Raw genomic sequence first — 15,982 nt, 5'->3', positions numbered from 1 at the left:
AAAATAATAATTTAATTTGACATATCAGGTGGAGTGTAAAGCTGTATAAGATGTCAAATTGCTACATCAGCCATCAAATTTAAATTTGATGTTTGGTATTTGACATATCCCTTGGAGATGCTCTAAGATAGTCAATATTGTGTGTCTAAATAACATTTATTTATTTATTTGATTTTTTTTAGGACCTTTCCTATTGAAATGGACGATAACATATTAAACTTACACACACAATACGGATGCTAGGACTCGAACCCAAAATCTTACATGAGGGAGTAAATACTCTAAACCACTAGATTAGTGGGTCTTTTGCAAATAGCATTATTTAATCTAAAACCAATTGGAAGTGTATGGAGAGGCTCAAGTGCATGTATGCACTAATATAAAGTAATATTAATTTTACCATATTTATGTTACATCATTATCACTAATTAGCGTCAGCAAATTGCATTGCTTAGACATGAGAAATTTAAAAAAGGTTAATCTGTCGGTGGGCAGAAGAAAAGATGCACAAATTATTCAATGCATTTACATTATTTAGTTCCCTGATCAACTAATAATCGCGATTGACTGATTGACAATGTTGAAAATCCAAGGTATTATAGTCGAAGATTTTTAGGGTAAGTTCCAAAATGCAAACAGTAAAAGTTTGTTTCCGACATCTAATATAGAATTGTATGTAACAATTTTTTGTTTGGACGTAAAAAAAAGTCTCGAGCTCGAATCTTCTTCTTTCATTAAATGCAATGAAAAAGAAAGTACTACAAATAAAAATTTGACAACATAAAACACTAAACCATACAAGTGAGGATCATAGTGAGGACCACATTTTGTGAAATATGAACTTGATCCATCATCCAAACAGAACCTTGAATGAGTAAACAATATATCCACAGAAGAAATGTTTGAAGCTTGTACCTATTAGACCAATCATTATTCTTCCACAAACACACCGACAAAAGGTGGGTTCCATGTATCTTATTCCAACCCATCTTTTACTTTTTCTAACTTTAAATACAATTTTTTTATATTTTTTATATTTGGCGAAAATATGCATAATTTTCTAATGTTTGTGGGGTTAACATTTAGTTTACAATGATTCTGTAATTTGGTGAGCCTGGCGGTGCAAAGGCAGCTTTTGATTGAGTCACAAAGCAGAGACAAAGATAAATGGTATCTTATTCCTTACTCTCTCTTTTTTTTTTCTTTTTTTTTTTTCAAAAAATAATTTATTTATTATTATTATACAGAGAGAAGCAACTTGGGTTGATAGAGTCGAAAAGATTAAGGCCCCTCTCTCACTTTCACCATGCCCACTTGCCTCATCAAGTATAGTGGAATAGGAGAGATTTTTTTACCTTTTCCTCACCCAAAAATCGAAGTCATTAGTGTTAACTTCATATACATTCGAATTTAGTGACTGCCAAAAAATACCCCAAACATCTTGTTTGAGCTCTCAGGGTTGGACCGGTTCAAAATGCCCTGCTCGAAATACCATTTTGTTAATCAACAAAGCAATAAACTTTCGTTCATAAGATTTTTGTTAATTTCTTTTAACAACTTAAACTATAGATTCCCAACGGATAAAAATAGTTGGAAATTTTTTTTTTGGGTTATAAAAAAAAAAAGGTGAATTTGTTAAAGTAGTAGAGTACAAAGCAATTCTCAGAGAGAATAATTCCACATTGTATTTTTCTGACAAAGCTGCTACCCTTTCTTGCTTAAGGTGCAGTAGTTTATAGAGACAAGATAAAAAGTAAAAAAGGACCGAGAGATAAATATCTTCTTTTCTTTTGAAAACTCCAACAAGGACCAAAACCACAAGTCTTATTTTCTCAATAATCTAAAGTGACAAGTCTCATCCAGATAACATCATGTTTTGTTGTGAAACCAGACTGCCAACCAGCAGAGGTTGCATTATGCATGGCTGTCAAACAAGGACATCTACATATATAATAATGATTTGATTATATGAGTTTTGGTCTTTTCTTGGGTTTGCTCATGGAACCTGCCATGCAAGTATTATGCAATACTTCACCTGCCTTTTTGTTGTTGTTCTTCTTATTCCATAATATCTTATGGTTCAGTCAATTTGACTTAACCTGGATTATGAAGATATTTATTAACCTAAACCAAATTTCCTATGATTTAATTGATTCCCAGAAAGTGTTACTTTAACTTTTTGAAAAGTTCATCTGTTTCTCTAAGATCACATACATCCTATCCTCAATGAGTTTGAGACCCTGTCAATCCTCAACCCCCTACCTCTCAGGGAATAATACATTATACATACATGGACCACATTGCTTGCAATTATTCCCAATCCTAAAATTCATCGTGTAAGTATGGATAACGTTATCATACGAAAGGACTTATAGCTTTAGTAGTAAAAAATTTACTAATACATTCACAACAAAAGTCCGACTTTTACCTTTGCCTATGTCCTCTCCCCTACCTCCTCTCTCTAAATATACATTCAAATCGGCACTAAATTTTTTAGCATGTTTAATAAGGTAAAAGATCTAAATAACAAATATGAAAAAACCCAGTTCAAATAGAAAAGTGATCTATATTGTTGAATATTGATCAGTTTCAACAACATACAACGTTCACATTATTGCCATGATCATCTTAATGAGAACACCAATCTACAACTAAATGCCATCAGCGCCACAAGAGTCGGACAGCTACATGCACCACCATCACTAACTAGACCTCTGTCATTAGGACCAGCACAAGAAACGGATAGCCATACCACCACTGTCATTAGGACCAGCACACAACAACATTGGTAGCTGCTGTCACAATTGCCTAGTGCTACCGCCACTATTAAATAGTAACACTACTGCCGTCGTTGTCCCGGTCCTCTTCATATCGTCATTGCAACTATGCTCGTAGACAAGGAAACTATGTATCCGGTAGCCTTTTGTTTTTTGTCAATCGATGGAATAAATTTATTAAAGCCGAATTGTAATGTTTACATCAACAGCAAGAGTGTCAAACAACCACACTCAGGCCAAAGTTGATCCCAATAAAACTTCCCACCCTCACGAGATACATGCGCTGCTACCATATGAGCAGCTGCATTGCACCTACGATTCACAAAAGTAAAAGATATCTGACCCATATGAGAGGCCAATAACTTAATATCATGAATAATGCCACCATTTTTTGCACCATTATTATCTCCGACAGTAGCTATTTTACGTTCTCTAGCATGCATTTGAAGATTTTAATCAAAATACAAATACTAAAATTACTTTTTCAGCTCTTAGAAATTTAGCAATCATAAGTCACCATTCAATGTTTAATTTTCATTTTTGTCAAGCAAACTCTTAAGACTTGGGTCGTAAGGGACCTTTTGACATACTTTGACAAACATTAGGTGCTTACATCCACTTGTTTCGGCATAGAAACCCTGTTGTTATCCACCTAAGGCCCTTCAGAACAATTGCTCCTCAATTCTACACGGCCCAAAGTTATTGGACCAGCAACTGCTTATGTTTTTTCTCATTTTTTTTTTAATTATCAAAAGCCCATTTCATTTGGAGATATAAAATTCTGTTTCAGAATTCAAAATTTCTTTTCCTAAAATTTCCTCCGTCTCAACATTTGCAGCCAGGTTTACCTACATTTTAAAGCTGGCCCTAGATTTTATTTACATGACACCAATCACCAAGCTAGCATACAAAATAAAATGAATTAATGTTTGTCCTTCAAATCCATATATCGTGGTGAACATGAATGCTCTTAAAGAAAATAACAGATGTTCTCTTTTATGATAGTACTAGATTTCAGACACAACCACACATAACAACAAAGTTCAATCACAGTAGTGAGTAGACCATGGACCACCTTAAATAGCAGATGCATAAGTACTTAATTCAATAAAAACCTTTGCCAAAGAACTATTGAGTGACAAGGTTGGAAGAACCTATTATAGGGGCCAATACAATTTGGGCCTCCGCCACCCGGAGCAAGCCAGTTGCCAATTTGCTTGTCATATCCTCCACAGACACCTTCACTACATCCCTCCTCATACCAATGTCCGCAGCGTACCTGCTAGCGCAGTACATTGTAATGGCTGTTGCCGCCATCCCATAAACATTGGTGGTAACAAGACGCAATGGTGTGGATAAAACGGCTGCAAGAGGTCCCCCTATTATAGAAACTGCTTGTCCGCTTTGGCCAATTGTTCCTTGATCCAGAACAAGAAGCCCCGTTTTGCAGTAAATAGCAAAGTCTTCACAATTTTTCTTAAATACGTTATAACAACCAAAGCCATTGTCGAGCAAGTATTTTGCTCGATGGACGACGACATCATCTGGATCCGAGACTGCAAGAGTGCAGGTTCCCCCACGTGCTTTTGCAATAAAGAGAGCAGGGTTGACAGCATATTCAAAACGATACAAGACACCCCCTGCAAGAAAGCAGTTCAGGCACGAGGAGAGAACCCCACTTCCCTCTTCCCGTGGAGTGCAAACTTGGCAGGGCTGTTGAGGTCGGGCTGGCCCTGAGCTAACCAAGAGTGCATCCAGCATTGTCCCTGTTCCTACTTCTTGCCCACGCCTGGTGAAATGAACGACTGTGTCATCCCCTACATAGATGCCTGTTTTTGCACAAATAGGATATTTATCAACAAAAAGATATAAAGAACACCTAATTAAGCAAACTGTTCATATTATAACTGAGTTGTATCAGAAAATTAGAGGTAATGGACAATTCCTGAACTCCAAATGAGTTTTGCCTACCCTTGATAAAGAAAATGGGCCCTCTTTAAAAATGAATCTTTACTTGTAAACACACACAGACACCCCCTTGCACAAAACGATCCAAGACAATTCTTACACACCCAAATTCTGAATGAATAACCTACTGCATCAGCCATCAGGCATTGCCCCTACTCTTCAATCTATTAAGCAAAGCACTTAAAAAGATCTGACATAGCTCAAATTCAAAGAGGCAGCTAGTTGCTTGGGAAATTAAACTATTGTCACATTATCAAATCATTTATCTTTTCCAAAAATCTTTATTAGAAAGATTATGGGGCTCAAAGTTCCCATCTTTCCCGTGCTTCAGCCTTCAGCTACCCCAAAACTTGAAACTGGGAGTTGGGTTACCAACTACATCTGCCATTGCAGCATATGATCATTACCTATACCTCATCTACCTCCTTTAGATATATATTGCCTTTTAATTACACAAAAGCCTTAGATTCCACAATCATTGCATACGAAGTTGAAACAAACTAATCGCTCTAACATGCAAACCAAATAATTTATATGCTTAAAAAAAAAAGGAGGAAGGAAACTTGACACATTTAATCAATGAAGAAAATGGGGTAGGTAAGGAAAAGAGAGATAACCATGATGAGCATAGATATAGGCAGTCCTCCAAGAGTAGATGTGATCCCCAGGCTTCAGGCTCCCCTTATCCACTCTGCATCAAATTATTTCACAACACAAAAGCATTTCACTTCCATTTGCTATGAATTCTCAGCACCCAAAACAGAAATTGCAATCTTTACTTTAAAAAATTAAAAAAATATAAAAAAAGATGGAACATACCTGTTGGAGAGCAGACCCATCTCTCTCTTTTCCCTTCTATTTTCTCAGAAAAGCAAGAAATTTCCTGGGGAATTTGATTCTTCAAATCGATTGGGAGTTACAGGAGAAAAGGAAGAAGGGATAAAAAGCGACACGAGTACGTTCCTTTTCGAAACGAGCAACTCGAATACTTACTCGTTAAGGTTCGAGAACGGGGACAGCTGTGGCGGGTTTTCCACGTGTCCGACACGGTTTGATGTCCCATGCAGCCTCTGCAGCACAATCTTCGGAACAATGCCGACAGAGGCCCAGGTAGGCTTTCATTTCCAGCCCAAGCTTTTTTTGGTCAATTCCAGCCCAAGTTCATGTTGGGTTATTTTTTGGTGGGACTCTGTTAGGTCATTGGTTTGGGCCAATGGATCTAAACCCTCAACAGCTTTTGGAAATACTCGAAAGTGTGCAAGCCCTATGTTGGAGCACACATTTCAGTATATGTATGTTACGCCAATTGGCTAAGGTATTGTGCCCGCTTCTTGTATTCAAGTTTGATCAACTTCTCCATACATTAGAGTAGTTAAAATATTACTTTGTCAACAAAATATATATATATCTTTGTAGGACCCACTTTGTAGGACCCATTTTGTATTGTATTTCACTAATCTAAACCGTCTATTTTGTAAATACTCATTCAAATATCATCTCTACACAAAATCACTTGAATTCGATATCATTTGATCACTCAATTGAATTATTGAAATTTTAGTACTTTCTTGAAGCACCGTGTTCATTGATTAGATATCGAAACAGTTTCCAATTTGTCTAATTTTTTGCAAGGATGATCTGTGAATGTATACTTAAAAAATAGATGGTTTGAATCATTTATTTATTTATTAATTTTTGTATGGAAACCTATAGGGTGTCCCTCAAATAAAATTATTTGAGGGATCCCTCAGGTTAACAAACTTCAGGAGTGGGGCAGTATTGTGGTGTTGGCTAAGGACATTCTAACCGTCAAATTAACAATCTTAGTAAAATTGAACTAAAAGGGTAGATTTAGAGCTCTAAGACCTCATTTGGTGGTTCGGCTTGGACTGAATTGGAGTTCAGGTCAGGCTAGTTCTTATGAGTCCCACATCTCTAAATAGGACTAGACACAATATATTGAACTACTGTCCAATTTAATAATTGAAGTCCCAACATTTATAAGTTTACAAAACAATAACCAACCCTCTTGTCCAATTTAATTGAAATAATTCACTCCAATCACACCAACAAACGTGGCCTTAATATTACATGTAAGAGTCCTTGTTTAACCGAGAGAGATTATAGACTTTTCAGTTTGTACTATGAATGAGGAGTAAGAGGAGACCAATGAGGACAAGTTTCTTGCAAGAGGGGAAGGAGTCCGAAACAAGTAACCTCCTCTCCCCAAGTTCCAAAAGATCTTCCTTCTTTTGGTTGGGGGCTCTCAACCTTTTTACCTTGGGTCCAAAATGATGTTTAGTATGCCCAAATCCAAATATAATGGTTAGGTTATTTTCTTAATTTGGATTGATTAAGTATGCCTAAAAGAAATGGAAAATGCTTAAGCATATACCAAATTTTCTTTCCACCTCATTGCATCGAAAAATAACAACTTTGTCGACCTAATCTAAATCTAAGGCATGAGTTGAAGTCGGCCTTGAGGTCAACAAGTGATGATCAGGTCCACAAGTGATGGATTATGGAACATCCATGATATTATGACATCATTGACATGGGTGGTGAAGAACACAGGGGGACAAATAATGGTGGGTTCACACTTACAGCAGCCCCACACAGTCAATAGAGAAAGGCAGCAAACCACTCATTTTTATATGCGATTTTCAACAGTTCGGGGATGACTAAGAAAACTTCCTGCTAGTCGGTCATCTCTTTCAAAGTTGTCATGCAATTACTATCCAGTGACGGAGCTAGAAATAAATTTATTTTTAGGATGTCGAGAACATAGATTTTTCAATATTTACCCAAATAATTACAAAAATTTAATACAAATTTATAACACGATCACTTCTGGGCGAAGTGTGACTCTGCCGTTTGAATGACCATAAGCTTTGTCACATGATTCAAACATTTTGTACCTAGAATTTCTGTGGGACGTAAGGCGCAGCATGGCATGCATATCTACAATGTCAAATAGTGTGGGAAGAGTCAAATTGAGCACATGCAAATAACAAAAAGACGTACGAAATGGGTGAGTTTTTCTTTCTTCTTTGTTGTCAAGTTGCTTTAACAGCCAACATTAGTTTCTTGTACACATTATGTTATAGCCAATATTAGATTAGACAAGATGGCGCTCACATTTTGAATTGAGGAGAACTTTTCTCATTCTTTGCATGTTTCTCATTCAAATTGAGCACATGCAATCATGTTATGTTTGTGATCAAATTTTATTTATTTCTAAATAAGGGTTAGTCTAAGTGGTGATGGCTTGTGGGGTTTTTTTTTTTTTTGGTGTGGTTGTTGTCAAAGTTAAGAAAGGAAGGGGGAAACTCACACACACGGGTACCATGGACAGGGCCGGTCCTGAGTTTTCAAAGGTCCAGGGCGAAAATCTAAAGTGTGCCCTACACACATTAATCACTAATACTAGTATACTTCTTGTTTTATCAACTAAGCATTGAGTTTTTTGAGAAAGTATTTATTCGAAAGTATTTTAAGACTTTGGGCAATGTCTTCCATATTCATAAATAATGAAAACAAATGTCCAACTGTGGATACCATACCAGTGAGTCAAAGAATTTCAAGAATGCAAGTCAAGTCAATATCAAAGCATTTCTTTTAAAACTCTCGTCATGGATTCTTTGTTCCAAAATTTCAGATTCATCTCAATATCCTATTCTTTAAAATTATGAAAAAATATTAAATCAATTTATAATAATATAATATAACACTTATTATAATATAAAAAATTTGGAGCCCCCTTGAATAATGGGCCCAGGGCAGGCACACTGACTAACTTTGAGCAAAGTCGGGATTGATCATGGGGGCTTGAACCCAAAACCATTTGAGAGCACATCAAAAGCTTGAGCAAATCCAACTAACATCCAATTAGTGATTGTGATGTAATTGTTTAGGATGAATATATAGTTCTACGAGTTGATTTTCTCAAATGTAACAAACCAAAAAAGTAAACAAGTAATTTATTTTGAACTTGGGTTTTTTTTTTTTTACAACATAATTTGGAACATTGAGAAAATAAGTATCATTAAATTAATAATTAATTGATAAATTACTGATAAAATATTTTTTAAAAGTAAGATCCATGTAATTCTCCCATGCAACAAAATTTGGACATTAACTTTAGTCAATCCAAAACCGTCTTTAGCCAATTCTCCCACCAAATTTCGTTTTTTCTTGAAGTCATAATTAATTTGGGCCCCTTCCACTCTTCGTAGGCCATGGGTACTTGAGTGGCAGAACAAAGACAGAACCGGCGGGACAAGAAATTAGGCCACCGAAGCAAATGTTCCTCCCAATCAGTTCCCGCCACGTGGTCTTGAGAACCCTCCTACGCAAATCACAGTGCACGCAAATCCCATCCCTCAATTTCCAGTCCTCAGCATATTCTTCCCTCCAGCATATTCTCATCGCGAACCCAAGCCGGCCAATCACGCCTCGCTACCTCACTACATCACGTGCCCCTATCCACGTCATCACCCTCAAGTTTTGTCGTCACGTGCACATCTTACTTGGAAAGTACACGTGTGCCTGCAGGTTCCAGAAACAGAAAGCTCCGAAAATAGCAACCGTTAAATTCTCAGCCCCCCAGACACTTCTCTGTATTTCTTTTTATCCGTAGCTTCGCAAATTCGCGTATAGAAGAAGATTCACGAATCAAATTCTCAGAAAACCCTAATTCAATTCGAAGCCTGTGGAATTTTGACACGTGAAAGCGAACACTACAGTCAAAACCCTAGCTCGGACTCCGCCATGGCCAGCGAAGGTCAAGCTTCGACCTCCTCCAACGCCTTCTCCTTCATTTCAAAGGGGTGGAGGGAGGTGAAGGACTCGGCTGACGCGGATCTCCAATTGATGAAGCACCGGGCAAACGAGTTTAAGAACCTAGCGACGTCGTTCGACCGCGAGCTCGAGAACCTATTCAAATTCAATTCGGCGTCGGCGATTCGGTCGTCGCCGCGGTCGGAGATAGACTTCGTCAAGAAGTTGCAGCCGAAGCTCTCCGAGTTTCGGAGGGTGTACTCGTCGCCGGACTTCAGCAAGAAGGTGCTGGAGAAGTGGGGCCCGAGGTCCAGGATTCGGATCGATTTATCGGCGATAAAGAATGCTTTGGTATCGGAGGGGGAGAACAGGGATGGGGTTATGGAATTTGATAGGGTTAGGAGGAGGAGGCCTCTGAAGTTTAGTGAGTTTTGGGGTGAGTGGAAAGGAGACGGTGAGGCTGAGGATGAGGAAAGGCAGTCTAATAAGGATTGGGAACCAATTCGGGCGTTGAAGACGAGATTGAAAGAGTTCGAGAAGCGAGAATTTCTTGGTGGGTTTAAGAATAGTGAGTTTGTTGAGAAATTCAAATCCAGCTTGGTATGTTCTCTCTAGCTTCCTTTCTTAATACGTTGCTTTTGGCTCTGAGCACTTGAATTTGTTAACTTTGTTTTCTGGTTCTATCGATTTTTTTCCCTGTTCTTTTTAGATTTTATTTGGTTCATGTTCGTGCTTCAACTTCAGCAGGAATTTATTTTTGGTAGTAGTCAGGAGGAAAATTTGAAAAAAAATGAATCTTGACTGGAGTTGTATTGGAATCATTTGATAGGATTCAGGTGGAAGCAAATATTACTGATACAAATGGGTGAGATGCTGTGTTTTGATTGTGTATGCTTACTTCCCTTGTACATTTTGGGGGAAGTATATTAGGGTTGCCTACTTTGAATAAGGGTAGAGACCAATGGGTTGAATATGCTTGGATCCGATGAGGCATAACATAGAACCTCTGTATAGCTAATTACTAAGTTCTCCTGTACAAAAGAGACACAGCTGACTTATTTTTTTATAATCATTTGTTCATAAGATGGTATAGAACAAAATCCTTCAGAGAAGTTCTGAAATTATGGAAGAGAGTTTTGCATTCAAATTTTATTTTATTTATTTATTATTTATATAAAAAGACTCCTATTTGCATTCCTCAGTTTGGCTGGAACTGGTATGGCGTTTTGATCAACTACTTTGAATTTTGTAATGCTAAACACTATTAGGGTAGTTCTTTGTTATGCATATATGTTGGGAGTCCAATGTCATTCAGAGCCACAATTGGCACATTAGATCCTTTAAGTTTTACTTTAAAAAAACTGTGTGTGTCAATGCCTATGCACTATGTGATTAGGAATAAATGCTTCAACTTGAGCATCTAGTGTGAGACGATGCTCCCATCTAGCAAGTGAGGTGTAATTTGATTTGCAATTAATGTATTCTTCTGCGCAATTTCATGAAAGGCATGCTAATGATGCCCAACAAATTATATATTGCTTGTCCTCTGAATGCCATTCTGTTTAGGGAATAAGAAACTACATTTCTTGTAGTTGACATCTTAATTTTCCGAGTCTTTTTTTGTGCTTGTGTTCCATGATCAATGTTTATTTCTTGGTATGCGGTAATAAACATGAGCAGTACATATTCTTACAGCTACTCGTTTCTTCTTCTATTTTCAGAAATCAATGTACAAGGAACCTGAGGAATCAAAGGTTGGTATTTACCCTGCATTTCTTTTTTGGTTGTCTTGTGTTTTCTTTTGATATGTAGTAATGTCTATTCTAATTTTCCTTTTTTTTTTTTTTTTGTCTACATGATAGGCAGTACCTCCATTGGATGTGACAGAACTTTTGGCATGCTTGGTTAGGCAATCTGAGCCTTTTCTGGATCAACTTGGCGTTAGAAGAAGTAAGTAATTCTGTAAGTTCTGTTTAAAGCTGTTACTGTATAAATGTATGGGTTCATTTTGGTTTTGTATTTTTTGTAATTTATTCTGCTAGAGTGATACTTTCATGCTTCTATTAAGTCATTAGATGGGTATTGAAACTTCAAAGTTTGTGTAATTGTTTGGGGTAGTTTATGAAACTTATGGATTCAAACCTTAATTGGACTATTTCCAAGTGAAAAAAACATATGACATCAATCATGGGGTAAACACTGTTCTTTATTCATATCGTGAATATCCTTATCATGAACATGAATCTATCTTGCATATAAAGTTAAGTAGCCCGGGATCTATCACAGTCTAACAACAGTACCCACAAAGGAATATAAAAACAAAGACAATGAAGAAACTAAGATTCAAATGGCTTGGTTGGCTGCCCAAATATTTCCTGTTGAGAATTAGATTTCAATTTTCTTGAAGTAATGACCGCTGAACATGTACAATTGGAAAATGACTGCAGATGTATGTGAGAAAATAGTGGAAAGCTTGTGTAGCAAAAGCAAGAACCAACTTCTGCACCCCCTTTCTTCCGGAGAGTCATCTGTTCTAGACAGTGAAAGCATAAATGATGAATTAGACTTAAGGATAGCCAGCGTCCTCCAGAGCACAGGGCATTCTTATGATGGTGGGTTTTGGACAGACCATGCAAAGAATGACCCATCAGACCAGAAACGACATGTTGCTATTGTCACAACTGCTAGTCTTCCTTGGATGACTGGAACTGCAGTGAATCCCCTGTTTCGTGCTGCATATCTTGCAGAGTCTGCAAAACAAAATGTTACATTATTAGTTCCGTGGCTTTGTAAATCAGATCAAGAACTAGTATATCCAAGCGACGTCACTTTTACTTCACCAGAAGAGCAGGAAACTTATATCCGTAACTGGCTTGAGGAAAGAGTTGGCTTTAAGGCTGACTTTAAGATCTCTTTTTATCCAGGAAAGGTAATTATTTTAATGACTTTAACCATGCAACTGAAATTTTTGCTCATATCAAATTATGGTTGCTAATGGATATGTGGTATTGCTATATATCAGTTCTCAAAAGAAAGGCGAAGCATTATACCAGCTGGAGACACTTCTCAGTTTATTCCGTCCAAGGATGCTGACATTGCTATCCTCGAAGAACCAGAACACTTGAATTGGTACCATCATGGTAAGCGTTGGACTGATAAATTTAACCATGTTGTCGGTGTTGTTCACACAAATTACTTGGAATATATCAAGAGGGAGAAGAATGGAGCTCTCCAAGCATTCTTTGTGAAGCACATAAACAATTGGGTTACAAGAGCATATTGCGACAAGGTATTAGTCAATTCATTGGATTACATGGGCATTCTTTCTCGATTGTGTTGTAGCATTGTTACTGCTAACTTTATTAGGCGCTTAAGTTTTCAGAAAGATATTTTAGATGAATAAACTGTTTATATGGTTTTTGTCTAGGTTCTTCGCCTTTCAGCTGCCACACAGGATTTACCTAGGTCTCTGATTTGCAATGTCCACGGTGTGAATCCCAAGTTCTTGAGAATTGGAGAAAAGGTGGCCGCAGATAGGGAACTTGGACAGGAAACATTCTCAAAAGGAGCATATTTCTTAGGGAAGATGGTATGGGCAAAGGGATACCGTGAGCTGATAGATTTGTTGGCAAAGCATAAGAATAACCTTGATGGCTTCAAGTTGGACGTGTATGGGAATGGAGAGGATGCCAACGAAGTTCAGAGTACAGCTAAAAGCTTGGATTTGAATCTCAATTTTCTGAAAGGAAGAGACCATGCAGATGATTCTCTTCACGGGTAAGGATCTTTTAGGTCTCCGCTGTACAAAAGCATAATCTCCATGCATAATGCATTGTTCCCTTACTTTTGGGCCTAAAGGAATCAAGTCTTAAAATCTTTTACATTTGACTAAGTTCAGAAATAAACATAAACATACAGTTTAGTTATTTGTTTCCCCTTCTCCTGCTAATAATATTCTCTTTTTTACTTCAAGGTACAAAGTCTTCATAAATCCCAGTGTTAGTGATGTACTCTGCACAGCCACCGCTGAGGCGCTTGCCATGGGCAAATTTGTAGTTTGTGCGAATCATCCATCAAATGAGTTCTTCAGATCATTTCCTAATTGTTTGACCTATGAAACACCTGAGGACTTTGTTGCGAAAGTGAAGGAAGCAATGGAAAGTGACCCTAAGCCCCTTACTCCAGAGCAAAGATACAATCTATCATGGGAAGCTGCTACCCAGAGATTCATGGAGTACTCCGATCTTGATAAAGTCTTGAATAAAGACAACAACGGTGCAAAATCAAGCATAGGCAATGGAAAGAAGATCTCAAAGTCAGCATCAGTGCCTAGCTTGACGGGTATGGTCGATGGTGGTTTGGCATTTGCCCACTACTGTCTCACTGGGAATGAATTCCTTCGACTCTGCACAGGGGCAATACCTGGAACCCGTGACTACGACAAGCAACACTGTAAAGACCTTCATCTCTTGCCGCCTCACGTAGAAAATCCAATTTATGGCTGGTAAGTAGATTAGTGGTCCAATCTGACTGTATAATACTAACACATAGTATTTTAGGAGCCTGTTACGCTTATTAGGTAGGAAGGTTTGTTTTCTGTAGGGATGGGATGTATGCACTATTGGAGCACGGATTTTGTTAGATAGTATCCAAGTCCAAGTTTTGTTATCTCATGTTAGTTGATAGAAAATAATTGCCAGTATATATAGTAATGTCATCAAATTGTACTATGCTCTGCTGAACTGATAAAGACACTTGAGCGCTGCATATATATTATCAAATATAAGATTATTAATTTCTTCACATTCTTTCGTAGATGAAATAAAATAAAATAATAATAGTTGAAACCTTTGTTAATGTACTTTCAAGAACAGCACCACATTAGAGCTTTTCTCTAATGGGCCTATTGTCTATGTGGCCCATATTGCAGACCCAAACACCGGCCTAAAAGCTCATTTCAAAAAATTACTACAAGGGTTATTGATTCCAATGATCCCTTAATTATTGCTCCAGTATTATTTTGGTTCACTAACTAAAATTTTCATTTAAACCGTCCTTCAACAATGGTTTTTTGTATCAAGATGGTCATACCGTTAAAGTTTGTCAATTTTATTATTAAATTGAGGGGTAAAAATATCTCTAAGAATTAGAATAGTAATATATAATTAAAAATTTAAAGAAACTATTATAAAACTTAGAAAATTTTAAAAAATTGAATCTGACCTGCCACATGGCTTTTTTTTTTTCTTCAGTGAGACTGACCTAATATTGTTTAAATTAATTAAAATCACATAAATATAAATATAAAATAACAAATTTTTTAAAAGAGTAAACAATAATTAAAAATTAAAGGAAACTATTATAGGAACTTGTACCTAATTTTAAAATTGAAAAAATTGAATCTCACCACCAACCTGGTTTTTTTTTTTTTTTTGCTGACATGGACTTAAAAAGTAATAATTTTTTAATCTATTGTTTAAATTAATTAAAAAATTTTAAAATCAGATAAATATAAAAATAAATAACAATAAAATTGACGGACTTTGACGGTAGGACCATCTTGATACAAAAAAAAAAGAGTTGAAGGATAGTTCAAATGAAAATTTTAGTTGGTGGGTGAACCAAAAGGATACTGGAGCAATAGTTGGGGGACCATTTCAGTCATTACCTTTTTTTAAATAATATTTTACTTTTTGGCCACTCAATTTAACAGAATATTTGATAGACTTTAACGGTAGGACCATCTTGATACAAAAAAAAGAGTTGAAGGACGATTCAAATGAAAATTTTAATTCGTGGACCAAAATGATACTGGAGCAATAATTGGGGGACTATCAATAACCCATTACTACAATATTCAAATACTTCTACTTCCAAGAAAATTGTTTGGCTTCTTTTCTCACCTCCTGACCTGCAAACCAGAGTCCGAAGACATGTATATAGAAATAGAAAATACAATTTGACACATATGTAGAAATAGAAATTACTTGACTTCTTTCGGGAAAGAAACTATTGCTTTTTACATATACGGTTGGTTGCACACGTGTTGAAATATTTGTCGGTAAAGAGGAATGACTCTTGAGAGGAAAGAGTCAAATATTTTCTCCTACTTAACATGCATTTATTCTTTGAAAATACTCTTCTTAAAATAAGTCATACCTTCTTACCTGCCAATCAAAGTTTGGATATGTTTCAAATGGCAGCTGTAAACTAGATGAAAGTCTAACTGTAAAAATGTTACCATGTTTCTAGATAAACCAATTAATATGGGTATAATATATATGTGGTTGGTATATTCTCACTTGTACGTGCGTTGCACTGCGCCTTAACTATTAAAATGTAGACTGAAGTGGAATGGAGTTCGAGTTCAGAATGACCAAACTAAATTAAAGACTGAAAAGGTGACGTCTTGTTCTTCATGTGATCCCCATTTCCTTATTCTATGAATAGTGACTCTT

At 36.7% G+C, this 15,982-nt stretch overlaps 2 protein-coding genes across 2 annotated transcripts; one reads left to right on the top strand and one right to left on the bottom strand.

The window, feature by feature from the left end:
- Positions 3,680-5,746, bottom strand: LOC18771290. Its single transcript, XM_007202398.2, has 3 exons — positions 5,565-5,746; positions 5,363-5,436; positions 3,680-4,606 (listed from the first exon to the last, which is right to left on the bottom strand). Exons 1-3 carry the CDS (start codon positions 5,582-5,584, stop codon positions 3,906-3,908), a joined length of 795 nt encoding a protein of 264 aa, XP_007202460.1. The 5' UTR covers positions 5,585-5,746; the 3' UTR covers positions 3,680-3,905.
- On the top strand, positions 9,302-14,327 carry LOC18771456 (digalactosyldiacylglycerol synthase 1, chloroplastic). The gene is made up of 7 exons (XM_007204210.2): positions 9,302-10,124; positions 11,246-11,278; positions 11,387-11,474; positions 11,972-12,453; positions 12,547-12,813; positions 12,952-13,301; positions 13,498-14,327. The coding sequence occupies exons 1-7, from the start codon at positions 9,516-9,518 to the stop codon at positions 14,030-14,032; spliced, it is 2,364 nt and encodes a 787-aa protein (XP_007204272.1). The 5' UTR covers positions 9,302-9,515; the 3' UTR covers positions 14,033-14,327.

The sequence above is a fragment of the Prunus persica genome, chromosome G7 (assembly GCF_000346465.2).
Source record: "Prunus persica cultivar Lovell chromosome G7, Prunus_persica_NCBIv2, whole genome shotgun sequence".
NCBI classification, from domain to species: Eukaryota; Viridiplantae; Streptophyta; class Magnoliopsida; order Rosales; family Rosaceae; genus Prunus; species Prunus persica.
This window is presented reverse-complemented; position numbering and strand designations above follow the sequence as displayed.